Source organism: Microcaecilia unicolor, chromosome 11 (assembly GCF_901765095.1).
Source record: "Microcaecilia unicolor chromosome 11, aMicUni1.1, whole genome shotgun sequence".
NCBI lineage: Eukaryota > Metazoa > Chordata > Amphibia > Gymnophiona > Siphonopidae > Microcaecilia > Microcaecilia unicolor.
Genome location: NC_044041.1, coordinates 63,968,293 through 63,996,149, shown reverse-complemented (window position 1 = coordinate 63,996,149; position 27,857 = coordinate 63,968,293). Strand labels below are relative to the sequence as shown.

The 27,857-nt window shown below is 46.8% G+C and overlaps 1 protein-coding gene across 1 annotated transcript; it reads left to right on the top strand.

The window, feature by feature from the left end:
* Positions 1 to 4,098: 4,098 nt before the first annotated feature.
* On the top strand, positions 4,099 to 22,670 carry UNC119B (unc-119 lipid binding chaperone B). Its single transcript, XM_030217774.1, is given in 6 exon segments — positions 4,099 to 4,531; positions 20,168 to 20,248; positions 20,251 to 20,280; positions 20,387 to 20,501; positions 21,172 to 21,344; positions 21,514 to 22,670. Coding segments are annotated over 6 exon segments (741 nt in total). The 5' UTR covers positions 4,099 to 4,302; the 3' UTR covers positions 21,627 to 22,670.
* The last annotated feature ends 5,187 nt before the right edge of the window (positions 22,671 to 27,857 follow it).

The window sequence follows — 27,857 nt, the reverse complement described above, 5'->3', positions numbered from 1 at the left end:
AGCTGTGCAGGGCGGAGTTCTGTGCGTCTGACGTCTTGCACGTGCAGGATGTCAGACACACAGAAGCCCTGCCTCCACAGGCTAGGACGCCGAAGATGACGCCGTAGTGAGCAGACAGGGCTTGTGCTGGCGGGGTTTCGGGTCCCCGCCGGCAAAGCAACGCGAAGGTGGGTGTCTCAGGAGGGGGTTGTTGCAGGGGGGGGGGGTGTTGGAGGTCCTTGTTTTCAGCTGCAGCTTTGGGGGGGGGTGTACAAATCTGAGGGTGGGGGCTTGTATTTTTGAGGTTTGTTGCCTTTCCGCGAGTGGGTTGGCAGGGGGAGGAGTAGGGAAACACGCTCCGCGTGTTTATCTACTCCTCCTCCCCCTGCGTGGGTGCAAACCGTTTGTTTAGTTGAGTTTTTTTTCCTGCCCTCGACGTCATGACGCGAGGGCGGGGCACGGGTCAGTGGGGTGGCTTCACCACCATGAATCCACGAACTGTTCTGGGAGACTGACTGACTTCAGTGACGTCAGTGTCCTCAGAACGTTGAGGTTGCGTTTTATTATAGTAGATACTGCTCTGTATACTTGTGCTCAATTGCCTGCTGTAGAAGAAGCGCAATCATGCCCTATACATCTTTTCTCTTTTTTTTGTTGCTGATTACTGTCAACAAACAATATTTTAAATACAGATACCCGATGCCTGTTCTTCATGTATAAATGGGTCCTTTTATTAAGCTGCGGCAAAAGGGGACCTGAGCTGGCATCGGCGCATGTTTTTAAATGCGCATCGAGGCCCCCTTTTACTGCGTGGGTAAAGGGCTGGATTTAAAAAAAAAGAAATTAACGTATGGTAACACCCATTTCCATTTACCACCACCCATTGAGGTCAGCACAGGAACCGATTCTTACATGCTGCCGGGTGACCCTTCAAAAGATGCTGCACGGAGGGGGGTGAGGACTAGAGAGAGGGAAAATTATTGGGCATGGGGGTGAAGGGGAAGGAGAGGAGGAGATATGCTGGTTGGGGGGTGGGGTAGGAGAGATGAAACTGTTGGGTATGGTGATGGAGGAGAGGGAGAGAAAGAGAGATGCTGCACCGGGAAGGGGGAGGTAGAAGAGAGGAAAAATTGTTGGGGGTGGAGAGGAGAGAGAGGAGAGAAAATTGTTGGACATGAAGAGGGAGAGAGGGAAAGATGCTGCAAGGGGGGGAGAGGGAGATAATTGTTGGATGTAGGGTAGGGTGGGTGGGAACGGAAGGAGAGATACTGATGCTGTATAGGAGAGGTAAAGGACAAGACAGGAAGAAATGTTGGACATGGGAGGGAGAAATGCTGTACAGGGGAGAAAGGGATAAGGGGGAAATATTGGGCGTGGTGATGGAGGGAGAGATGTAGAGATGCTACCAGGGGAGAGAGATGTTAGACATGGGATGCAAGGGGGGGGGGGGGGGGGAAGAGAGAGAGATGGTGGACAGTGGGTGAGAGGGAAGAACAAAAAGAGTGTGAACAATGTTGGACATAAGGATGGAGGAGAAGGAAGGAGTGATGCTGCACAGGAGGGGAGAAAAGGAGGGATATGTTGGATTCAAGGGCAGAAGGGAGTGAGGGAAAGATGCTGGACTATGTATGGGAGTGAAGAGAGAGGCAGAAATGCTGGCCCCTGGGGAAGGGGGCAAGAGGAAAGAGGACAAGGAAGGAAGATGCTGGGAGGGAGTGGAGGGTGGTGAGCGGAGAAAGAGGGAGCAGATGCTGGGCTAGAAGGGTGGAGGGAGGAAGGCACTGGGAATGGTGGAACTATGTGTGAGAGGCCAAGGGGAGTGGAAAGGACATAAACGAGAGGACGATAATGATAACAGAAGGTAGAGATATTATAATGGAGAGTAGATTGAAAAACAGAAGGGAATGAGAGTTAGCAGATGAAAGAAGGAGATGGAAATCTGATAGGTATCTGAAAAGTAAAAAGAAGGGGTTAGAAAGAGGGTGAAATTTTAGTTGATAGAGAGCAGGAAAAATGAGCAATGCAAGAGCTAAAAATGGAAAGATTGATATGTGAGAAACAAGTGAGGGAATGGAACAAGTGAGGAGAAAAGACAAATGGACAGCAAACTGCTTGAAGGAGAATTAGAAAGACAGGAAAGTGGAAAAGAGAAACTGGAACCAACATGATGGAAAATAAAATACCAGACAACAAAGAAAAGGTATATATTTTTAATTTATTAACTGAAACATGTTAAATTGGGAAATGTGCATAATGGATGTAATTTTATTGTGTTCAGTAGAAAAAGGAAATACATTTCTGTTCTTATTTCTCCACTGTTGCAGTATATGACCATTTGAATTATTGTCTACATATTTTTATTTCTGGTTTGTGATCCTTTGTTCTGTATTTGGTGAGGGTTGGTCAGTGTGTGATTGTAATGGCAGGTGGGGAGATAGGAGGGGGGGCAGGGAGGACAGCAAATGGGGGGGGGGCCCTAGCACATCTAGAACTAGTGCTGTACCTAGTGGGGATCCCCAAACCCACCAGCTGAAGAACCTCCTCTGAAGGCAGACAAAACTCCCTTCTACCAAGCTTGGCAGTGAGCCACCGATACTAAGCATGCCTGGGATGCTGGCATCGGTGGCGCGAGGGAATTGATGCTGCTGCCTGTCAAGCTTGGTAAAAAGGCATCCTGGCTGTCATTGGAGGGAGTCTTCATTTGACAGAGCTTGTGGATCTTCATGAGCCAAAGTATATTTTGCGTTGTGAGGTGCCGGGGGAGGGGGTGGAGAGTGGAGGGGAGGAAGGGGGCTGGAGCAGAGAGAAAATTGTGCACCCACCCACTCTGGGCTTAGGCCCACCCAAAATTGGCTGTCTGGCTATGCCACTGGTTGGTCACCTTTGCAGGGTTAACTATTAGGCAATTTTCCCAAAGCCAGTCAGAGACTATGTCCAGACAAGATTGGATTGTTAGAGAGATCCAGGCAGTCTGGCTCATGGAAGAGAATAAAAGAATATAATCTGCATAATTATATACTGAAATATTTCTTCAGTGGATTTGTGTGAAAACAGACACTGCATGGAAGGGAAAAGTTAGCCAAAGTGGAAGAAGGAGTGATAACAGAATAGCCCTGACCTGAGAGAATCGACTGAAACCGACGAATACCATGCCAGAGATTTCCAAGGAAGCAAGTCCAGCAATAAACAGGTCATGGTTTACCAGATCAAACACTGAACTGAGATCTAGTGAGATGGCAAGGGCAATCTCACCATTCTCAATACCAATATGTAGGGCATTAATCAATGTGTACTGGTCCCAAATGAGTATGTGAATGAAAACAAAATAAATAAATGACTCTAATTTTTCTTCACTCAACATGTAATTAAACTCTGGAATTCGTTGCCAGAGAATGTGGTAAAAGCAGTTAGCTTAGCAGGGTTTAAAAAGGGGCTGACTGCTTCCTAAAGGAAAAGTCCATAGACTATTATTAAATTGACTTGGGGATTTCCACTGCTATTTCTGGATAAGCGGCATAAAATGTATTGATCTTTTTCAGGATCTTGCCAGGTATTTGTGGCCTGGATTGGCCACTGTTGGAAAAAAGGATTCTGGGTTTGGTGGAACCTTTGGTCTGTCCATTGTGGCAATAGTTATGTACTTATCACACTAAAAAAGTAAACAACTTCTACAGAGTACATCCAAAACGTAATTTTTATTTTCTCATTTCCATCTTCCAAAATTCCAGACAACAGATATACAGATCAGCAGGACCCAAAGCACTCCAAAACAAGTAAAGTCAGAAACACCATAGTTTTATACCTAATTGTTCAGTCACCCTTAGGATTCATCTTTAGGTTTAAAAAGCAAAATCATGTGCACGTAAGGTCTGGATAAACAAATTAAAACAAAGTTTAAGGCAAATATCCATAATATGTAATGTGTGGTAGCAATAATGAAACAGTCCTGGCATATTCAGCCTGAGCCAACAGATTTATTTTCCACTGACATATTTAACTTGTATGAACTTGGTGGCTATGCATGCTTTGTGCATATGGTGATGATGACGGCTGCGCGGAGAAGGGGAAACAGAAACTACCCTAATTGGCTTGACTCCGTACGTCTCCTGGGTTATTGAAATGGCCAGATGATCATCCTACTCCTTCTTTTGCTGTTCAACTTTTTGACGTCAGCCTGTCTCCTGTTTTATCTAACCGCCTTGGTAGAATCGCTAGGCCTCCACTCTTTTGCGTTCCTAGGTAACAGGGCCGCTGCCCTCTCTGACCTGGCGCTGCCCTCTCCATAGTTACGGCGCGCGGGTGGCGGCGCCATCTTGGAGAGCGATGAGCGGCCCCAAACCGAAGGCATCACAGGCACTGGCGGCCAGGGACGATAAGAAAAAGCCGGGAGGCAGCGTGCTCAAGCGGCTCAAATCCCGACGCAACCCAGCCGGCGAAGGCGGAGGTTCCGGTCCAGAGCAGCGCCGACGCCTCCCGCTCACGGAGCAGGAACTTCTGGCTCTGGACAATCTGAGCCCAGAACACGTCCTGGGGCTGGCCCGGGTCACGGAGAGTAAGTAGCTAGGCCAAGTCTGGATCACAGTTCGCAGAGAAGCAGCACCGCTTTCTTTCTCCTTTCTTCTATGCTCCATCTGCATGTGCTTGTTTCCGTTCTCTCATCTTCTTGCTGCTGTTATTGTAGTGGATAGAGTAAAGTTACTTACCTGTAACAGAGCGGTTCTCGGTAGATGGGAGGATAGGCCAGTCATACGCAGGTGGTGGAGATATTAATAAGAAGAGGATTCAATAAAGCTCGGTATAGCCACAATGGCACTACTATAGTGGAGGAGGTGATGGGGAATTCTCAGCGGTCTTGCGGAATGTGAGGTGGGTGGCCTGCTGTTCGTACCTGCTACCATAGCGTTGGGAGATCATGGTAGATTTTCTATTCGTGCAAACATTATCACTGAGAATCAAATATTTCCAAGAGCACAGCTATAGCATAAAATAACTTAGCTTTTCTCAGCTGGCTTAGTCACCCCTCATTCCAACTGCTTAATTGTGTTCAACAGGGCCCTTATCGTTTCACCCGCTTCTGGGCTTCATCAGGAACAACCCAGTTTAAACAAACTTATGCAGGGGCATTCATCTCGCTGACAGGAATCCACTATCATGATTGCTGGCGTTTCCTAGTGGAATGAGGGGTGACTAAGCCAGCTGAGAAAAGCTAAATTATTTTATGCTCTAGCTGTGCTTTTGGAAATATTTGATTCTCAGTGATAACGTTTGCACTATGAGAAAGTTTTGATTGTAAGCATGTGAGATTAATTTCCTTACCCAATGAAAGAGATCAGACCACGGACACCAAAATCTTATATAGATAACAGGTCTTGTTGGTCAGACCTTGGTCAATACCTTGGTTTCTGAGGGTAATCTTCATGCTTTCAAGTATTGTATGCTTTTTTTATGACCTTTTGGGATTGAATTTGGCGGCTGTTCAGTTGTTTTGTATTAGTTTACCTATCTTTGATCAACAGCTCATACTGTTACTTATTTGTTAGATTTTCTATTCCACAGCCCAATGCAGTGATTCCCAAACCCGTCCCCAGTGACCAGTTTCCTTGCACTGTTCTGAACAACGTTGTAAAATTAGTGCCAAAATAGCATGGGGAGACAACACTACTACTACTTAACATTTCTAGAGCGCTACTAGGGTTACGCAGTGCTGTACAAATTAACGAATAAGGACGGTCCCTGCTCAGAAGAGCTTACAATCTAAAGGACGAAATGTCAAGTTGGGGTAGATGAGATTTCCTGAGAAATCTCAACACCCCAATGATCAAAACTAATAGCAATCAAATTTATGTGCGCTATTAGTTTTGATCATTGGGATACTGTGGGAGGATTGTGCCAGGGCATATGGCCAAGCCGGAGGCCTTCCGTAGAAGTTGTTTGACAGGTCTGAACTATAAAAAAAAAAAAAAAGCCTGGATCTCCAAACCCCTCTATTTCACCACAGCTCCCTCAGTACAAGCGTAGGATTAAGGCGGTATTCAGCCTATGCAGTGCTCTGATCATAAGGGCAGAATACCGTAGAGATCATTTAAATGAACTCTGTGGTATTTCCTGGTGCGCTCGTTGTTTGCTGCACTAGACCCCTCTGATCATTCTGTGCTGGTAAATGCGGGAGCTAGTGGCCTCCATTGGTCCTGGAGGCTCCCCAGCCAGTCAGATTTTCAAGATATCCACGAGAGGTATTTGCATGCAAATCTCTCCTGAATATTCGTTGTGGATATCCTGAAAACTTGATTGGCTGGGGTGCCTCCAGGACCAGGTATGACAACCACCAGTCTAATGGTTAAAAATCCCAGTGATATGCTTTGTGATCTTGGCCATCAGTGGCATAGCCAAACAGCCAGTTTTGGGTGGACCTGAACCCAGAGTGGATGGACACAAAATTTTCTGTCTATACTGGGCTTGTCTGGCCCGTAGGCGAGAACTCAGCCTGTCAACCTAATTTTCTTGGCCTGCAGAAGCTCTGGATGAAGTTTCCCGAAAGGATCCGCTTCTTTGCCGTTACTGGTTTTACCACAAGGTTGAGGTTGGTCTCATGGAATTAAGTCTCATGAGAGCTGATACGGGAATAGCCTCAGCTTCTATTCTAGTGTTCTGTGGAGCCGGTGGGGGGAAGAGAGGTTGGTGGTGGGGAGGTGAAGACTGGTGGTTGGGAGGCGGGGAATAGTGCTGGGCAGACTTATACGGTCTGTGCCGGGGCTGGTGGTTGGGAGGAGGGGATAGTGCTGGCCAGACTTATACGGTCTGTGCCCTGAAAAAGACAGGTACAAATCAAGGTAAGGTATACACATGAGTTTATCTTCTTGGGCAGACTGGATGGACCGTGCAGGTCTTTTTCTGCCTTCATCTACTATGTTACTATGTTAACTTCATAGTGAAAATCCAATCGTGGCAGAGAAGTGGATCCTATTGGGGGCTTTTTGGTCCACTGATGGCAGGGAAGCAAGTCTCCATTGAAGGTGAGTGGTTCTGGTACAGGGTGAGGCCGGTGTCTTGTAGGGTATTGGCTTGGGAGACAAACAAAACAAACTTAAAATGAGATTTCAGCAGTTGTTGTATGTGGCATTGCTAACAGAAACAGACAGCATGGGGTACACCCAAACAGAAAAAAAAAAGATTTCTTTAGATCTAGGGATGTCATCTGGTGTCTCTCCTAAGGCACATAATAATGTCCAGAACATTTTAGGAGAACATTAAGTATATTAGGGTGGTTTGCTGTACCCAACAGTTTCAAAATGTCTGTTGAGAGGGTATGCATGAGCGGAAAGGGTAGAAGGTAGGATGATTGCTGTGTGTAGATAGAAATGATGGTGTGCCACAGGGATCGGTCCTCGGGCCGGCCCCTTTTAACATCTTTGTGAGTGATATTGCGGAAGGGCTGTCTGGTAAGGTTTGTCTCTTTATGGGTCATACCAAACTCTGTAATAGGGTGGACACCTCGGAGGGTGTGAATGGCATGAGGAAGGATCTAGCAAAGCTTGAAGACTGCTCTGAAAAAATTTAATGCTAAGAAATGTAGGGTCATGCCCTTGGGTTACAATAATCCAAGGAAATGGTACAGTATTGGGGTTGAACTGCTTCTGGGTACAGAAGAAGACTGTGACTTGGGGGTGGTTGTGTCCAAAGACCTTAAGGTGGCTAAGTAGGTAAAAAAGGTGACGGTCAAAGCCAGAAGGATGCTTAGGTGCATAAGGAGAGGGATGACCAGCCGGAAAAAGGAGGTGGTAGTACCCTTGTAGAAGTCTCTAGTGAGGCCCCTTTTGGAGTACTGTGTGCAGTTCTGGAGACCACACCTGCGAAAGGATATAAACAGGATGGAGTCAGTCCAGACGGTGGCTACCAAATTGGTAAATGGTCTCTGTCATAAACATATGGGGACAGGCTTATGGACCTCAACATGTATACACTGGGAGAGAGGGGATATGATAGAGACAGTTAAATACCTCAGTGACGTTAATGCACAGGAGGTGAGCCTTTTCCAAATGAAGGAAAACTCTGGAATGAGGACATAGAATGAAGTTAAGAAGAAATAGGCCTAGAAAGAATCTAAGAAATACTATTTCACGGAAAGGGTGGTGGATGCGTGGAATGGTCTCCCAGTGGAGGTCGTGGAGACGAGGACTGTGTCTGAGTTTAAGAAAGCGTGGGACAGGAACGTGGGATCCCTTAGGAAAAGGAGGAACTAGTGGTTACAGAGGAAGGATAGTCTGGATGGGCCATTTGGCCCTTATCTGCCGTCATAGAGTTTTTACAGATAGGAGGCTACGATTTAGAGTGGAGCTTTGGTAGGGTAGCAGGAGGGAGTGGGAACATTTTGTCAAACATGTAAAATATATATATATATTTTTTTACTTTTCTCTGTATTAAAAGCAAGTTGCAGTCAAAAGAAAATTCAGTGTATGATTGTCTTTTGGCTTGTTCTTGCAAAGCCAATGCAGAATCCTGAAATCTTTTATTTGTGCCATGCATCGCTTTCTGTTTTCCTGATATTGTACTGTATGCAGAGCGTGGCTTCTTGGGGGTTCAGGAAGATTCTGGACTAGGTAGCTGTACTGACCTGGTTTTACAGCCTGCCTCACTGACACAGACTACTCAATAATTACTGTGGATTCTTTTGGATTCGTATTAGGTAAATGAGACTTTTATTAGAAGTTCACTTTAAATGGAGAGTGTATAAGTCATTATTGTCAAAGAAACAATCATTATATCACTGGTCACGCATTACTACATCCAAGCAAAGCCAGGAGTCTCTTGACCAGGAGAAGAAGCAATAATAAACTATACATCATAATATACATACATCATTGGTCACACATCACCCAGGCTTTTTACATCAGCTGAGAGAAGCCTCTTTTTCAGCAAAGCCAGAGTCTCATAACCAGGCATTTAGGTTCCTATGCGGCACATCTGCCCATAAATGTGCTTCTCATTTCGCTATAAGAGGCTCCCCCCTTTTTTATTAGGCTTAGAACTCATTTTCAGAGTTAAGGAAAATTACAGAATGCTTGGTTCATGTGAGAATGTGGTCACATGTTTCTCTGGCCAGGTGGCCAGCCTGAACTCGAAACATGCTCCACCTCCCCCTTCACATACCAAATTAATTAGAACTGTGTCTTATCTTCTTCCACATTACAAATCATTTTCACACAAACAGAATTACTTGTAATCAAAAATACAGACCCAGAGTGCACTCTGTCAGTCACTCAGACAGAATTTAATGCAATCTTTAAAATCCTTTACAATAGCTAGGCCTGTCTGGGAGCCAAGTGTTGACATACTTGTATATATTTCCTGTATATATTATTTAGATGTTTTTTGGCACTTAATTTGTGGTATGTATTTTTATGAGTAAACTAATAAATAATATGTAATTCCAATTTTGCTTTGTGTGTTCTTACAGAGTGTATGATTCTCAGAAAGAGCACTCGTGTTTTTGCCCTCTGAATGTTACAAAGTGGCCCCCTTATAGGAAAAGGTTGGACCAGCTTGGTCTACACCCATCCTCCTGCCTATGGTCTGGTATATCTCCCTTCCCTCCCCCACTGGCGATCTATCTTCTTGCTTGGTTCGCCTCCCCCCTGTGTACCTTTTTAAAAACTTCTCTTCAGATAATGGGATATTTGAGTGGTGTGCTTAAAATACTAGAACTGGAAAGGAGCCTTTCATACTGTTGCTAATGGAGGCTAAGGATGTAAATCTTATTACAAATAGAAGAAATTGATGATGATATGTGCAGGATATATTCACACTTTCCTCAGCGACCCTCCAGACTGGTCAAGACGCTTGGGTTATGCACTCCTACCAGCAGAGGGAGACTGAGAAATACTGTATATATAACCCCAGCTAGCCAGTATTTTCTCAGTCTCCAGCAGAGGTAGATATACAGCCTGTGCAGTCTTACTAGTCTGGTGAGGTCTTGAAAAAAAATATATATAATTTGGGAATATTTGCTGTTAGTTGGTTCAGAATCCTGTGTGTGGTTTAAAAAAAAAGTGCTTCGGGGGTGTGGGTCCAGTGGGGCCCAGTCTTCCCCCTTGGGGTGTCAAACCTGCTTAGTCGGGTCCCTCCCCCTGTGCTGCTCTCTCCGGTATTGGCAGCTTTGTGCCTTGGCTCCTGTGTCAGGACGGGAGCCTTGAGTGCCTTTACAATCAGCAGCTGTGAGGCTCCATTTTAGTAAAAAAAAACCCCAACAAACTTAAATAAATAATTCTCCGTTTTAGCTGGGTGTCTTTTTTGTGCTGGCTGGAGGACCAATGCTGTTGTTTTTGCTGGGAGGGAGTTCTACGATTTAGTGCAGGGTTTTCGTCTTTCCCTCCTGTAAGCAGGTGTCCGCAGCTCCCCTGGAGTTAACAGCGGAGGTCCCAGTGGCGTCGGCGGCTACTGTGGCATCGGGCACGCTGGCGGTAGCATCGGCGGCGGGTCCCTCGTCGGCGGGAATAGCCTCCATTTTGAATTCTTCCCGCCCTGTGGAGTCTGCTGTATTTGGGCCAGCGTCTCCCTTCCTTAGTCAGCCGTTGAAAAATGAAGGGGGGGGGTTGGTTTTCGCCCAGATTTTGTTTGGACGCTCTATCAGGCATGGAAATCGGGACCCTCCCCCCCCCCCCCCCAGTTGGATCCTACAGGGGGAGGGGGCAGTCCCCTTCTACCTAAAAGACCCCGTCTAGAGTGGGCAGATGAGGTGGAGTGTAATTCCCCTACCGACTCTGAGGGATCTATCAGTGAGATTGGGGAGGCCGATATTTTTGAGTGCTCTCAGGAGCAGGATTGCATGATCCCTGGGGAGGATCCCTCAGTGGTCCGAATATTTCATAGAGATGAGCTTGTGGAGCTTATAGATCAGGTAACCTCTACGCTTAAGTTTGAGCAGGCAGAGATTCCCGTGGAAGAGGTGAAGCAGGTGGACCCTTTGGTCAAGGGTATTTAGCATAAGGCACGGTCCTTTCCCATGAATAAGGATCTCCGGGAGATGATTTCTCAGGAGTGGGTGTTCTCCGTGTAAGGTGACTCGGGCAATGGCGAGGCTTTATCCTCTTCCTCAGGAGGATAAGGACTCTCTTAAGGCTCCTACAGTGGATGCGGTGGTTACAGCAGTCGCTAAGGCTACGGCTATTCCTGTAGACGGCGGCGCTGCTCTCCTTGATCCCCAAGATAGGAAGTTGGAATCTTTTCTGAAGCGTAGTTTTGATTTGTCAGCTCTGGCCCTCCAGGCTTCTGTGTGTGGGGGTTTGGTAGCTCGAGCTTGTTTTCGCTGGTCCAAGAAGCTTCTTGGTGATTCGGTGGATGTCGGGGCCTCTTGTGTACAGGAATTAGCTAAGTTAGAGACGGGGGCGTCCTTTTTGTCCGATGTGCTTTATGATTTGTTGCGGGCGTCAGCCAAGAATATGGCCCTGGTAGTTGGAGTGCGTAGGGCTCTATGGTTGTGAGGTTGGGTCGCAGATGCGGCCTCCAAGTCTAAATTATGTACTCTTCCCTTTAAAGGCTCCATGCTCTTTGGCGAGAATTTGGATAAACTGGTACGTGGTCTTAGTGACGCTAAAGTTCCTCGTCTTCCGGAATTTCGTCCCAAAACAGGTGCCAGAGGGGCGTCGACGCGGGGTTGTTTTCGGGAAACCCGACTTTATAGGCCGAGTAGATCTAGTGGGACTTCTAGAGGTAGTTTTTTTTTCAGCGCACCCAGTCCTTTTGAGAGGGCCGTCGTGGCGGGTGTGACTTCTTGGGGGTTCTAGTTTGGGGCGCAACCCCCAATGAAGGTGTGTGGGCATAGCCTCTGGTGTGAGTAGGCGCTCGGCTGAGACAGTTTTACCAGAGATGGGCCCAGATCACATCAGACCAGTGGGTTCTTGAGGTTGTTCGAGACGGGTATGCACTGGAGTTCGAATGTTCGCTCCCCGAGTTCTTTCTGGAGTCCCCGTGTTGTTCTTGTATCAAGGTGGCAGCAGTACGGGACACGTTGCTTCGTTTGGTCAATCTAGGAGCAGTTGTTCCCGTCCCCCCTGGGCAGCAAGGAACAGGTTGCTATTCGATTTATTTTGTGGTGCCAAATAAGGAGGGATCCTTTCGGCCTATTTTAGGTCTCAAAAGGGTCAGTTAAGCTCTAAAGGTCCCCTCCTTTTGAATGGAAACGTTACGTTCAGTCATTGTGGCAGTTCGGAGTGGGGAGTTCCTCACTTTGCTGGATCTGACAGAAGCTTATCAGCATATTCCCATTCGAGTGTCTCATCAGCGTTTTCTTCATTTTGCTGTCTTAGGGAGGCATTTTCAGTTTTGTGTGCTGCCTTTCGGTCTTGCGACAGCTCCCCGCACTTTTTCCAAGGTTATGGTAGTGGTGGTGGCGGCGTTGCGGAAGCAGGGCATTTTAGTGCACCCTTATCTCGACGATTGGTTGATTCGGGCCAAGTCAAGGACAGAGAGCGAAGCAGCTACTGCTCGAGTGGTGAATTTCTTGGAGTCCCTTGGTTGGGCGGTGAATCTGGCCAAGTCTTCTCAGTCCGTCGCAGTCTCTGGAGTATCTGGGGGTCCTTTTCGATACAGTAAAGGACCGGGTGTGTTTACCGCCACTTCGGATACTCAAGTTGCAGGATCAGATTCGGGAGCTTCTTGTGGAGCGAACGCCGACGACCCATGCTTACCTTCAAGTACTGGGGATGATGACGGCAGCCATAGAGGTAGTTCCTTGGGCCAGGGCACACATGCGACAGTTGCAGTCAGTTCTTCTGAGCTGTTGGTCTCCTCAAATGCAGGATTTGGAGGTGCACTTGCCGTTGACTGGACTTCCTCATTCAACCTGGAAAAAGGGATGCCTTTGGAATCCCTGGAATGGATAGCTCTCACCACAGATGCCAGCTTGGGAGGCTGGGGAGCTCATTGTCTCGGTCAGGTAGCCCAAGGCCGGTGGTCTCGGGAGGAAGCGCAGTGGTTCATCAATTGGTTGGAGACCCGGGCCATTCGCTTGGTTCTTCAGTTCTTCCAGGATCTGCTTCTCGGCAAGGCAGTCAGAGTGCTCTGCGATAACGCCACGGTCGTGGCCTATGTCAACCGGCAAGGGGGCACAAAAAAGTCAGGCGGCTGCAGAGGAGGTGGCTGCAGAGGAGTTGTTTCGCTGGGCAGAACTTCATCTTCAGGCTCTTTCGGCGGGACATGTGGCCGGAGTGGACAACGTGGACGCGGATTATCTGAGCAGACATATTCTGGATCCCAGAGAGTGGGCTCTGCATCGGTTGGTTTTCTCTCGCTTTGTGTTGGAATGGGGCCTTCCAGTGATGGATCTCATGGTGATGGCAACCAATATGCAAGTACAACGGTTTTTCAGTCGAAGAAGAGATCCTTGGGCGGAGGGGATTGACGCGCTTCTGCCATGGCCTCAGGAGTTGCTGTATGGTTTTCCGCCGTGGCCTCTAGGTCGAGTAGTTCAGTACATCGAGCGTCACTCAGGTCTGGTGATTTTGGTAGCTCCGAATTGGCCGCGTCGTCTGTGGTATGGAGATCTGGTGCGTCGCGGAAGCGGATCCGATTCCATTGACAGAGGCAGTATTATTGTGTCAGGGTCCGATCATAATGCCAGACCTGTCTCCGTTTTCGCTTATGGCTTGGCTCTTGAAAGGAACAGGTTGAGGAAGAAAGGGTTTTCTTCTAGGGTAATCGCTACGATGTTAAAGTCGCGCAAGCAGTCCACTTCTCTGGCGTATGTTCGGGTCTGGAGGCTTTTCGAGCACTGGTGTCAAGATCGGGCATATTTCCCTTTTCGTACTTCAGTCGTGGAAGTGTTGGATTTTTTGCAGGATGGTTTGGACAGGGGTTTGGCCCTGTCTACCTTGAAGGTGCAGGTTGCGGCCTTGTCCTGTTTCCGGGGGAGGATTCAGGGGAAGTCCTTGGCTTCTACACCTGATGTGGTCCGTTTTCTGAAGGGGGTCAAATTGATTCATCCTCCTCGGCGTCAGTTGGTTCCCCCGTGGGATTTGAATCTTGTTTTGGATGCTTTGGTTCGGCCTCCGTTTGAACGTTTGGTTTTGGCTACTTGCAAGGATCTCTCCCTGAAAGCAGTGTTTTTGGTGGCCATTACGTCTGCATGGAGGGTTTCGGAGCTTCATGCTTTGTCTTGCAGGGCACCTTTCTTGTCTTTTTCCAAAGAAAAGGTTTCTTTAAGGCCAGTGCCTTCTTTCTTTGCCTAAGGTGGTTTCCAATTTTCATGTGAATCAGACGATTTCTCTGCCTGTCCTGGGGGATAAGGCAGGAGATTCAGAGCAGCGTCGTTTGGCTAAACTAGATGTTCAGCGGGTGTTACTTTTTTACCTGAAGAGAACTCAGGAGTGGTTGTTTGTTCTCCATGGCAGAGCTAAGAAGGGCGCAGCCGCTTCCAAGGCAACTATAGCCCGATGGTTGAAGGAGGCGATTGCATCTGCCTATTTACTGAAGGGCCGTAAGGTGCCTATGGCTTTTACAGCTCACTCCACTAGGGGAGTGGCGGCCTCCTGGGCAGAAAATAGTATGATCCCTCCGCTGGATATTTGTCAGGCGGCAGTTTGGTCTTCCTTGCATTCCTTTGTGAAGCATTATAGGATTGACGTTCGTGCAAAGGAAAAGGCAAGTTTTGGTGCAGCAGTTTTGACCTCTGGCCTTCAGGGGTCCCGCCCATGGATGTTTACTGCTTTGGTACGAACCAAGCGTCTTGACCGGTCTGGAAGGTCGCTGAGAAGGTGAAATTAGGTCTTACCTGCTAATTTTCTTTTCTCTAGACCCTCCAGACCGGTCAAGAGCCCGCCCTGTATATAGGTAAGGCAGGAGGTGTTCTTTTGAGCCTGGTTGGTTTTGTTTTTTTGGTTTTTTTTTGCTGCAGCTGAGGATTGTTGTTTAGGTTTATTCAGGCTTCATTTGCCAGGTGTTGATGCTGGTATGAGTCTGGTACAGGTTTGGTTGCGCTTGTGGCCAGCCTGTGGAAGCACAAACATTCTTGGTTTTGAGTTGCCACGTACAGGGTTCTGTGAGTACATAAGTACATAAGTAGTGCCATACTGGGAAAGACCAAAGGTCCATCTAGCCCAGCATCCTGTCACCGACAGTGGCCAATCCAGGTCAAGGGCACCTGGCACGCTCCCCAAACGTAAAAACATTCCAGACAAGTTATACCTAAAAATGCGGAATTTTTCCAAGTCCATTTAATAGCGGTCTATGGACTTATCCTTTAGGAATCTATCTAACCCCTTTTTAAACTCCGTCAAGCTAACCGCCCGTACCACGTTCTCCGGCAACGAATTCCAGAGTCTAATTACACGTTGGGTGAAGAAAAATTTCTCCGATTCGTTTTAAATTTACCACACTGTAGCTTCAACTCATGCCCTCTAGTCCTAGTATTTTTGGATAGCGTGAACAGTCGCTTCACATCCACCCGATCCATTCCACTCATTATTTTATACACTTCTATCATATCTCCCCTCAGCCGTCTCTTCTCCAAGCTGAAAAGCCCTAGCCTTCTCAGCCTCTCTTCATAGGAAAGTCGTCCCATCCCCACTATCATTTTCGTCGCCCTTCGCTGTACCTTTTCCAATTCTACTATATCTTTTTTGAGATACGGAGACCAGTACTGAACACAATACTCCAGGTGCGGTCGCACCATGGAGCGATACAACGGCATTATAACATCCGCACACCTGGACTCCATACCCTTCCTAATAACACCCAACATTCTATTCGCTTTCCTAGCCGCAGCAGCACACTGAGCAGAAGGTTTCAGCGTATCATCGACGACGACACCCAGATCCCTTTCTTGATCCGTGAGGTTGGTTTTCTTCTCTGCTTTGTTATTGATATACTGGCTAGTTGGGGTTCTGCACAGGTTATATATACAGTGTTCAAAGCTCAGTGTTTCTCAGTCTCCCTCTGCAGGTAGGAATGCATAACCCAAGCATCTTGACCGGTCTGGAGGGTCTAGAGGAAAGAAAATTAGCAGGTAAGACCTAATTTCACATTGTCCCTTAAAGCTCATAGCTTAGTACTCAACCAACTGCTCATGTAGATTGATTTTTTTTTTTGTTACATTTGTACCCCGCACTTTTTCCCCACTCATGGCAGGCTCAATGCGGCAGGCAATGGAGGGTTAAGTGACTTGCCCAGAGTCACAAGGAGCTGCCTGTGCCGGGAATCGAACTCAGTTTCTCAGTTCCCCAGGACCAAAGTCCACCACCCTAACCACTAGGCCACTCCTCCAATAGTGGTCAAATTGGTACATTTTGAGGTTTATTTTCAAAGCAGTTAGGCTTACAAAGTTACATAGAGGTGCATTTTCATAGCACTTAGACTTATAAAGTTCCATAGATTCCTATGGAACTTTATAAGTCTAAGTGCTTTGAAAATGAGCCCCTTTATGTACAATCAGCATAATGGGGGAGGGGATAGGAGTTTGTAAACTGCTTTGGTTCATGTTATAAAAGGTGGTATACCAAATATCAATAAACAGAACTAAGCAGTAACACAGTAACATAGAAACATAGGAAATGATGGCAAATAAAGACCATATGGCCTATGCAGTCTGCCTATCTATACCATCTATTATATCTTCCTCTCCTTTGTGTTTGGTCCTTGGTACCTGAAATGACCAGATGACCACTGGAGGGAATCGGGGATGACCTCCCCTTACTCCCCCAGTGGTCACCAATCCCCTCCCACCATCAAAAACCATCTTTAAAAATATTTTGTGCCAGCCTCAGATGTCATACTCAGGTCCATGACAGAAATATGCAGGTCCCTGGAGCAGTTTAGTGGGTACTGCAGTGCACTTCAGACAGGCGGACCCAGCCCCATCCCCTCCCCCCTTACCTGTACGTTTGTGGAGGAAACAGCGAGCCTTCCAAAACCCACCACAAACCCACATCTAGGTTCCCCCCTTCACCCGTAAGGGCTATCTATGGTAGTGGTGTACAGTTGGGAATAGTGGGTTTTGGGGGGCTCAGCACACAAGGTAAGGGAGCTATGTTCCTTGGACGTCCCTTTCAAAAATGCCCCTCCACGTCTTTCTTCATACACTTTGACAAAGACCACTGATCATTTTAGTAGGTGCCCTCTGGACCATCCTGTTTATCTTTTTTTAAAGTGTGGTGTCCAGAACTGTACACATTTACAGGTCTCATTGGAAATTTATAAAGAGGCATTATCAGCTTCTTTTGCCTACTGGCCATTCCTCTCCCTATTTACCCAAGCATCCTTCTGGCTTTTGCTGTTGCCTTTTCTTCATTTTTGGTCACCTTAATGTAGCCAGTGGGTTAAAAAATAAAAGAATGCAGTGTCTGGGTTTAGTGGAGTAGGACAAGAGTGGTGGCAGGGGGTGCTAAGAAAACAAAAACATTTGAGCTCACCTGGGCTGCTGGCAGACTCTGGGGGGTTGTGGCTGGTTTGCAGTAGAGTGCTAGTGCTGCTGCTGGGTTGGGATGTCCGGGCTTCAGGGAGGAATGATGTCACAGGTCCTGAGTGCCCATGGAGCTGCATGATGGCCGGTGGGAGGCGAGCAAGCGTGTGTGTGCTGTTTAAGTGGCTGGGGCTGGTGGTAGGAAAGTCTGGGGCTATGTTGTGGCCTTCCCAGTGAAAAAAGAAGGATGCCCAAAGCACAACACAAGAACAAAGAAAAACAATTGGCAGAGACCAATGTAATTCCAACCAGGGAAAAACAATTTATTGATAATACTAAAAATATGTAAGACACAAAGGCTGATAAGGCCAAGATATCAAGATGACTACATGACTCGACGCAGTCCTGCGTTTCGGTGCAGCAAGTTCCTGTCTAAGAAGTCTGAGATATTCCAGTCTAGTTGATAATGTAAAATTGTTAGCCAGTGAATGGCAGTACAGGGATATCAGCCAATAAGTCACACTATAACATAAAGCTGTAACACTGTCAAAATAATGAAACAACGACATGTAGAAATTAGATCATTTGAGCCAGAGCCATAGTTCACATAAACAGTCGGGTCTAAGCTGGTACGAAGGAGGAAGTGAGACGCTGTGCCATGGTACACTTCCTCGTTCCTGGGGGTGTTCAGTGGGGGAGAGGAATTGAGAGTGAGAGCTGAACCACTGTGGTGGTTGAAAATGAGAAGGGGCCAGAGAAAAAGTGAGTGTGCACTGGGGGATTGGAGTGGAGTTAAGGAGTGAATCATGCGCCATGGGGGGAATTGGGGCAGAGTAAAAGGAGTGAATTGTGCCATGGGGGACTGGGGGCAGACTAAAGAGGTGAATGTGCCATGGGGATGGCAACAAGCTGAAGGCTGGACAATGGGGGATTAGGGTGAGGGGAAGGATAAAGTGATAGCTGGGGGGGGAGGAGATACACACACACACCATCCACCTTTCTCCAGCCTCCACCAGCAATCACACACACACACACACCATCCACCTTTCTCCAGCCTCCACCAGCAATCACACACACACACACACCATCCACCTTTCAATTCCCCCACCCATGACACACACACAACTCACGCTGTCTACCTTTCTCCAACCCCCCCCCCCCCCCCCCCCCCCATGGCACACAAATCCACCTTTCTCCAACACCCAGCCCTCCCCCTCTCTTGGCACAAACCACTCCACCTTGCTGCATCCATTCTCCCACTTATGGTATACAGACCCTGCTACCTCCTGTGGCATATACCACACCATCCAGCTTGTTTCCAGGAGCAACCCCCCCCCCCCCCGGGCTCCCTCCCTGCATACACACCATTCCAGCGCAAGCAGGAGCTGCCGGGCACCAAAGCAGCAGAGAAGGCGGAAGCAACCCAATGTGCAGCTGGGCAGCTCTTCCTCTTGCTGCACTGAAGTGGTATGTGTGCAAGGAGGGAGGGAGGCAGCCAGCCAGCCAGAAACAAAGCATCTGTGCTGCACTGCATTGTAGCAGCAGATTACACAGAAGAATTCTGCTTAGTCTGTGGAGGTTAAGAATTCTGTGCAAATTCTGCATTGCGCAGTGGTGCAGAATACCCCCAGGTCTACCACTTTAATACATAACTTGCTGTGCAATTTATAAATGTGCATATATAAAAATTCCAGTCATTCAAGTGTGGCTTCTAGATTTTGGGGTTGGCCCCTAGGTCCTGACAAACTTTGTTAAGCCCACAGAATTAACAGTAATGAATTTTCAAGATTATCGATTCATGTACACCAGTGTACAAGTTCTGCTTAGTGAGATATTGGTGCATTTGTAGGTTCTGCTGTAGGTTCAAAAATACAGAATGAGTAGCAGATGAAAGCTGAAGAGCAAAAATGATTTCTGGATCAAAATGTTATAGTTTAATATTTCTAAGTTTCAGCAATACTATCAGTATTGATAGAGTTTAGAAACGCCATCTTCTTTCTAGGTACCTATAAAACCTCTGTTTCTGCTGGATGCAGTGGAGTAGTTGGCATCATCTTCTGTTTTGGGGTCAAGCACAGCACCTGTGCCAGCTTCATGTAGTTAATTGGCTCTCCATCTTTCAGGGCACAGTGGGATAGGCAGCATCTTCCTCGTTCTCATGTGGCTGTGATGCTTGTTTCAGCTTTATTGAAAATCACTTCTGTACCATCTTCTTGTGTTGCCTGGATCTTTTTGCCATAGATCAGTATTGAAGCTTTTGGGAAGCTTCCCTATTCCATTCTTTCTTATGTTTCCTATTATTCTTTACAGTATTTAAATTGGACTGATTTGTATGAAGTGCAGTATCCTGTATTTAGCCAGGTTTCTCTGGCTAGCAGCTAAGGTCCATCCTTGTAGTGTAGACAGGACTAACTGGGCAGACTGGATGGGTTAGTTTTTTTTCTTTATTTCCTGTCATCTACTATATTGCTACATTTTGCAGAAAAATATTTGCACACATATTAAAATCATGGCATGTTTTGAAAACTACTTGGTGACCATACATATTTCTGTTTGAGTTACTATATAAGTTTTACAGCTAACCAGAAAATGTTATCCATAACTTACCTAGTGTGGTACAAGCTGATTGACTTAATGTTACTTGATTACTTAAATTTGGGATTTGGTTTTGCTGCTGGATACAGTCGTTTCTAGAAGATGGCTTCCTGATAGCTTTTGCCCATTGGTCTAGTTGACATGTCAATGTAGCAGATATGAATAGACAAACATACCTCATTCAGCATTTTTCTTTCTCTCTAGATTATTTATGTAAACCAGAAGATAATATTTACAATATAGATTTCACTCGTTTCAAGATTCGAGACCTGGAAACTGGCACAGTGCTTTTGAGATTGCTAAGCCTTCAACTTCAGGTACATTTATAGGCTCTGTGGCCAGAATGCACTGCTCAACCACAGTTCTGACTGTTTAGATCCTAAATCCTTTCTTATTCTGTTGCAAATATTCTATTGTTTTCAGACCAAGAGGATGAGGAGGAGGAGACAGCAAGTGGAGAACTTGACATCAGTGCAGGCCGCTTTGTTCGTTATCAGTTCACACCAGCTTTTCTCAAACTTCGCACAGTGGGAGCCACGTGAGTTATTCTAAGAATGCCACAATCTATCTGTGTTCATTGTGGGAAAACGTTACCTGGGCTTCAGGACACTGAGTAGAAAAGTTCAGTTTGTCCTTCAGACCTGATGGAGTAATTTTGTCCTGAAACAGCAAGCTTATTCATGTATCAAGTGATTTCTTAATTGTGAGGTATAATATGGGAGTGTTTAACCTACTGGTGCTTCTTGATAGAATGGCACAGCGTGACTGGCTGCTTTTCAGCCATATGGATTGATGTGGGGGCACCAGGCTCTGTTAATTGTTCTGGCTCTCTCCTGCCTTTTATAAAAATATAAATAAAAGCAAGCAAGCACCTCACGACCTCATTAGCACAGTGGTGTGAGGCTCAGACTTGCCTCTGGAAGCAGATTCCCAAATGGGGGTGAGTATGGGGGTCTGTGCCAGAGCCGGTGGTGGGAGGCGGGGCTGGTGGTTGGGGGGGGGGGCGGGGATAGTGCTGGGCAGACTTATACGGTCTGTGCCCTGAAAAAGACAGGAACAAATCAAGGTAAGGTATACACAAAATGTGGCACATGTGAGTTTCTTGTTGGGCAGACTGAATGGACCATGCAGGTCTTTTTCTGCCGTCATCTACTATGTTACTATGCTACTAGTCTCATCAAGTGTTTGTGTTGAATTTTTGCTTGCAGAGTGGAGTTCACAGTGGGTGACAGGCCAGTGACGAGTTTTCGTATGATTGAAAGACATTACTTCCGGGACCATGTGCTAAAAAGCTTTGATTTTGACTTTGGCTTCTGCATCCCTAACAGTAGGAACACATGTGAACACATCTATGAATTTCCACAGCTCTCTGAGAACCTGAGTAAGTACCTCATATCCCTCAAATATTCTCTGAGTACTTTGGTACATATTGTTCCTACACACACTGCACTTCTTTCAGCCCTTCTAGAGCGAGAGTGCTTGTTTCTCTGACTTCCATGCTTCTGAGATTTCTAACCAGTTACTGTCGCTTTTCTTTTGTTATCCCACAGTCTGCCAGATGGTTGAGAATCCTTATGAAACCCGCTCAGACAGTTTCTACTTTGTGGATAACAAGCTGATCATGCACAATAAAGCGGACTATGCCTACAATGGGGGACAATAGTATGTGTTTGCCTGCCCGCTGAACTCTGAGCTGCAACTGTTGATACCTAGACTCAAAGAGCAATATTGCGCTAAGAACTGGAAGAGCAGCTGCTGCAGATCTTGTTGTGCTGCCTTCAGAAGCTGTCTCAGTGCAGGTTTCTCATAGTGTCTTTAAAGGTACTATAGTTCGGTAACTTAGCAGAATGAGTCTCTGTATCTGTTTACAGAAAAAAAAGCTTTATTACTGCTAAGTTTTATATATCCAAGTATCACTTCTTTCTTTTCCCTTCTTGCTGTTCTGACAGCTTTGCTTTGAAGTTTGGTTGTCAGGCTGGGCTCCCTTTCAGAGCTTAGTAGCCTTTGCAATAATATCAGCCTCTATGGAGATTGTATCCCATAGCAGCCATGGCTGAGAAATATGCTGCTCCTTTGTTAATCTCTTTATTCTTTGATTGAGGCGAACAGCTTGACCCAAAGAAGGGTTGGGTAGATGTGTAGTTTAGAAGCTCTTGGCTGAGATGCATTCTGATTGTAGAGAGGAGGAAATAATCAGTATTGGAAGTCGCTGATAAGTCAGCCTCCAAGCTATGACTTTGGCTGTGGCTAAGAGATGTTGGATCCATGAATACTGGTGCCTTGAAGTATCCATATTAAACATCTACAGAATAGGCTAAATAAACCCACATTGTCATCCTCTTATTCAAATGCCTGGTATAACTGTCGCCTGATGGCTCAAGTGTACACTGCTTGGCACAACAGTTAGCAGAGAACAAAACTTACCACTTAATTCTTCACCACATTAATGGGAGGGTCATAATGTCAGACTCCTTAAACAATGGAGAAAAACTGTTTTAGAGAGATGTGCATCTGAAAAGAGCTATGATGAATTTTTGTTATCAAAGTGCCATCATGTATATGCAACACCATACAGACACATAATGAGAGAGAGAGTCTCTTCTTTACAGAGCTTACAATCTAGTCAAGACAAATAAGATATTCTTGAAGAATGTAAGAGAAGTGGTCAAGATGTAAAAGTAAACTAAAAAAAGGTGAGTGGTTTTTTTTTTTAAATCAGATTTGAATATGGTCACAGAGAGCATGCCACACTAATTCAAGAAGTCTGTTCCAGGTAAATGGTGCAGCAAGACTGAAAGAGTGAAGTTAGGAGGTAATAAAGAAGAGGAAGCTACAGATAAGAGCATATTGCCAGATGAATAGAGCTCACTATGAAGAACAGGGAGGGAGACGTAATGAGGAGCTGCAGAGTGAATGCATTTTGTAGGTGAGCTGTAGATGCTTAAACTGTACAGAACCAGATTGAGAGCCAATGTAAAGACTTGAGGAGAAGGGGCTACGTGGTCGTTAAAGGAAGGTAATGCATTTTGAATAGATTGCAGTAGAAAAGAATGGTTTCATGAAGAGAGTAGGTTGCGGTAGTCTAAGCAGGGGGTGATGAGAGAGTAGATAAGTGTTTTGATCACGTGCTCAGGAAAGTTTCCAAGTTTATTAAAACATATTATCATGCCCTATGGAATCATGGAGCATGTGAACATGATAGAAGGGTAAGAGAGGTAGAACTACAATATCTCATAGGATAGAGGGTAGGATAAAAACATAAGGGAGTGCTTCATTGCATTCAAGATTCATCCCAGTAGGTTCGCTGATAGGAACAGAAAATGGGGTTTAATATAAATCATCTTTAAATTAAAAAGTCTTGATCTGTCTTGAATTTATCTAAATAAGTCTGCAAGCGAAGGGATGCTGGGAGAGAATTCCACAACTGTGGTCCCTGAACAGAGAAAATTGAGTGTCTAGTATGTTCCTGATCTATCTCACTGTAACTGAGAACCACTAGCTAGTTTTGATGGGCTGATCTAAGAGTTCTTGATGGACTGTAAGGAATAGGTAATGCGGCAACCAGTGAGCATCTTTCAGGTGAGAGGTGACATGATCGTATTTCTGTATGTTGGTAATGAGCTGAATTGCTGTGTTCTGAATGGTAAGTAAGCGATGAAGTTCTTTAACCCTAAGTCTTTTATAAAGAGAATTACAGTAATGTAATGATTGTTAACCAAAGAATGGATCAATATGTTAAGTACTGAAGGAAGAATCAAAGAACGAATTGAATCACTTGAGAAATTTGAGACTTAAAAGTCAGAATCTAAAAGGACTCCCAGAATATGAATAGTCTTAACCTGGGGAACTGGAGTATTAAAGAGAAGAACAGACATAGGTAGAGCTTTATTATCTCCTTTCAATAAAAATAGTAGTATTAGTTTTGAGTTTCAGTACAAGATTATGTTTGTAGAGCCAATTTGTAATCTGAAATTGTTATTTATAGTAGAGATCGCTTGGGAACTACAAGTATCTTAAAGTACAAAGGACCTGGATATCATCTGTATCCAGTACATAGTGAGATTAAGAATTTGGGCCAGAGTCAACAGAGGGTCAAGAAAAATGTTGAATAATGTGGGCGATTGAGTCTTGTGGGACTCCTGAACCAGGGCTGAATGGACTGGAGGATGAGCTATGGGAAGTAACTGTATATACACAATTCTCTAGAAGAGAGGAAAACCAGTCCAACACTGTTCTAGTAAGACCAATATGTTGTAGACAGTGGAGGAGAATAGAGTGATCAAATAAATCAAAAGCGGCGGAAAGTACAAGGGACAATAGAAGGACAGATTTTGCCTGGTCTACAGAACGATAAATAAAAGTTGTGATTCCTAATAAAGTACTTTGTGTGTGATATTGTTGAAATGCTGTCTGATTGAGATGGAGTACATGAGTCTTAATAATGCACTCAGCTGAGAGAGAACCACAGATTCAGTTAATCTTAGCAGTGAAAGGGAGATTAGCAGTGGGACGGTAATTGCTAAGATCGGTAACTAATACAGTAGCATCCTTGATCCTAGGATGTTTAGTAGCCGATTTCCAGTTTTCAGGAATGGTCTCTGATGATAGACTGAGGGTAATCATCATAAAATGAATAAAAGGAAACAGTGAATCAAGGGAGTGCTTAACTAAAGCGAATGGAATAGGGTCAGTTGGTGTGGTTCTCATTTTCATACATTTAATAGTCTTACCTAATTCTGAAGGGGTTGGCAGGTTGAATTGAGATAAGGTACTACAGGGTACAGCAGTGATTGTTGAGGAGAATAAGGATAACAGAGGTAGTCAAGGGTTGAAGACTATTTTGCAAAGTGATAATTCCATATCATCAAGCTGATCAATCCATAGACTGGTGGGTTGTGTCCATCTACCAGCAGGTGGAGATAGAGAGCAAACTTTTGCCTCCCTATATGTGGTCATGTGCTGCCGGAAACTCCTCAGTATGTTCTCTATCTCAGCAGGTGGTGGTCACACACAGCAGCAGCTCTGGCTAGGCCTCCAAGCCTAATCCTTAGGTTTTGTTGAGGCCTGGGGTTGAGGGCTCTTTTGAGCAAGTGCAAACCTGGTGGTGCCAGGTCCCTCCTTTCTCCCCCCTCCCGCTGGCTCCGTTTAAAAAAAAAAAAAAATTTTAAACGTCTTTAAAGGCGTTTAATTCGACGTTTCTTTAAACGTTCATTGCAGCTACTCACTGGGACACCAGTTCGTTACAGCTCGGAGCGGCAAGCAGGTAATTTTACCTTTTTATAGCGGGCAGGGGGTTCCCCGATTCTTCTCCTCGTGGCATATGGCGTCGGAGGGCGAGGGCGCAAGGGTCGCTCCCCGGATCGCTGGAGCGCTTCTAGAGGGGATGCGGGGGTTTTACAACCTGATTCGCCCTTGATGGGTGACAGTTTAGTGACCGATGAATGTCCCGGTCGTTCCTCCGGCGTGGCGGTTTTTTTCCCGCCATAAACGCCCATCCCCCGCTCCTCGCCTCCGCCATCTTGGCCGGCCACGCGGCTCGGACGGCTTCTTCGTGGGCCGCCCTTGAGGTTGGAGACATTAATGCCATGAACGCCCTTAATTTGGGCGACGGCACAAGCGGCTAAAGTTAAGCGCCGTTCTTCCCGCGCGGCTCCTTCGCGGAGTTTCACGCCGGACGCCATTTTGGATGCGCAGCATGTCTCTCCCCCGCTATTGCGAGCGCCGGTTGAGAGTGCGTCTAGGGCTGTTGCCCAGGCTGCGGAAGTGCACAGTCTGGGGGGTTTCTCCCCCGAGTTTGTTTTGCTGCTGCATCAGGCTTTCCTCATGCAAAACGCTGCCCCTGCTCCCTCTTCTGATAAAGAGGTTGAGGTTCCCAGAGGTAAACGCCCTCGGGTTGATTTCCAGGCCTTGGAGGACTTTGTCTCCTCCGATGTAGATGAGGGCAGCGTGTCTGAGGTCTCCCAACGGTCCTTTGCGGATTCCTTGGAGGAGATAGATCCCCGCTCGGATGGAGCGGATGACCCCTCTGCAGCGCGGCTTTTTAGCCCAGAGGATTTGCCCAACCTGTTTTTACAGGCCATGGACACTTTGAAGATTTCCTCTCCGGAGGACTTCTCTCCCTCAGCCCCTGTTGGCTCTGCCATTATGCTGGGGACGAAGCGCCCGCCTAGATCCTTCCACGTGCATGATGCCATGCACACCTTAATTGCGGCTCAATGGGATGTCCCGGAAACGAGCCTTAAAGTGACTAGGGCTATGTCCCGCCTCTATCCTTTGGCTGTGAGTGAACGTGAGGCCTATCTGTGGCCTACCGTGGATTCTTTAATCACTGCGGTGACTAAGAAAACGGCGTTGCCGGTGGAAGGTGGCACGGCCCTAAAGGACGCCCAAGACAGAAGATTGGAGGCGGCCTTAAGGTCGTCCTTTGAGGCAGCTGCTTTAAGTTTGCAGGCCTCAGTTTGCGGCTCCTATGTGGCCAGGGCGTGCCTGACTATGGTGCAGCGGGCTTCCCCCTCGGATCTTTCCTTGAGGGCTGATTGGCCGGCCCTGGAATCGGGCTTAGCCTATTTGGCAGACTTACTGTATGATGTCTTGAGAGCCTCAGCTAAAGGCATGGCTCAGACAGTCTCTGCGCGGCGGTGGCTTTGGCTGAAACATTGGTCTGCTGACCACGCCTCTAAATCCCGCCTGGCTAGATTGCCTTTTAAAGGCAAGCTGCTCTTTGGGGTCGAGCTGGACAAAATCGAGACCGATCTCGGCACGTCTAAGGGCAAGAAATTACCAGAGGTCAGGGCTCGGGCTAGTACTCGTCCCGGTACCTCCAGAGGACGGTTGCTGGAAGCCCGTCGGTACCGCCCGGGCAAGTCGGGTTCCTCTGCCCCCTCTTCCTTCAAGAGGAATTTCTCCCCCAAGCAGCATTCCTTTCGCAGAGACCGCCGTCCCGGAGGTGCTCCCTCCGGTCCTCCCCCAGGGTCTCGTACCCAATGACGGGGCCTTGGTCCACGCCCCAGTGCAGATTGGAGGACGGCTGTCCTCGTTTCTGGGCGAGTGGACCACTATAACTTCAGACGCGTGGGTGCTGGAAGTCATCAGAGACGGCTACAAGCTGGAGTTCTGCCAACCCTTAAGAGACGGGTTTGTACTCTCTCCCTGCAAGTCTCCGGTCAAGCTGTGGCAGTGCAGCAGACCTTGGACAACCTGATCCGCCTGGGTGCGGTCGTTCCGGTGCCAAAAAATCAGATTGGCAAGGGACGTTACTCCATTTACTTTGTGGTTCCAAAGAAAGGAGGTTCTGTCCGGCCTATCCTCGACCTCAAAGGGGTCAATCGGGCCTGGAAAGTGAGGCACTTTCGCATGGAGACTCTCCGCTCTGTTATAGCGGCAGTGAAGGCAGGAGAGTTCTTGGCTTCCTTGGACATCAAGGAAGCGTGCCTGCATATTCCCATCTGGCCTCCTCTCCAATGCTTTCTGCGTTTTACAGTCCTGAGACGACACTTCCAGTTCAGAGCCCTCCCTTTCGGGTTGGCTACTGCTCCGCGGACCTTTTCCAAAGTAATGGGGGTCATAGCGGCCTTCCTGCTAAAGGAAGGAGTACAAGTCCATCCTTATCTGGACGACTGGTTGATCCGAGCCCCCTCTTATGCAGAGTGCGGCAAAGCTATGGACCGGGTAGTTGCTCTTGTGAGCTCCCTGGGATGGATCATCAACTGGAAGAAGAGCCAGCTGCGCCCGACTCAGTCCCTGGAGTATCTGGGAGTTCGATTCGACACCCAAGTGGGCAGAGTGTTCCTGCCAGACAATCGGATTGTCAAGCTTCAGGCTCAGGTGGACTAGTTCCTAGTAGCCTCTCCTATTCGGGCTTGGGACTACGTGCAGCTGTTGGGCTCTATGACGG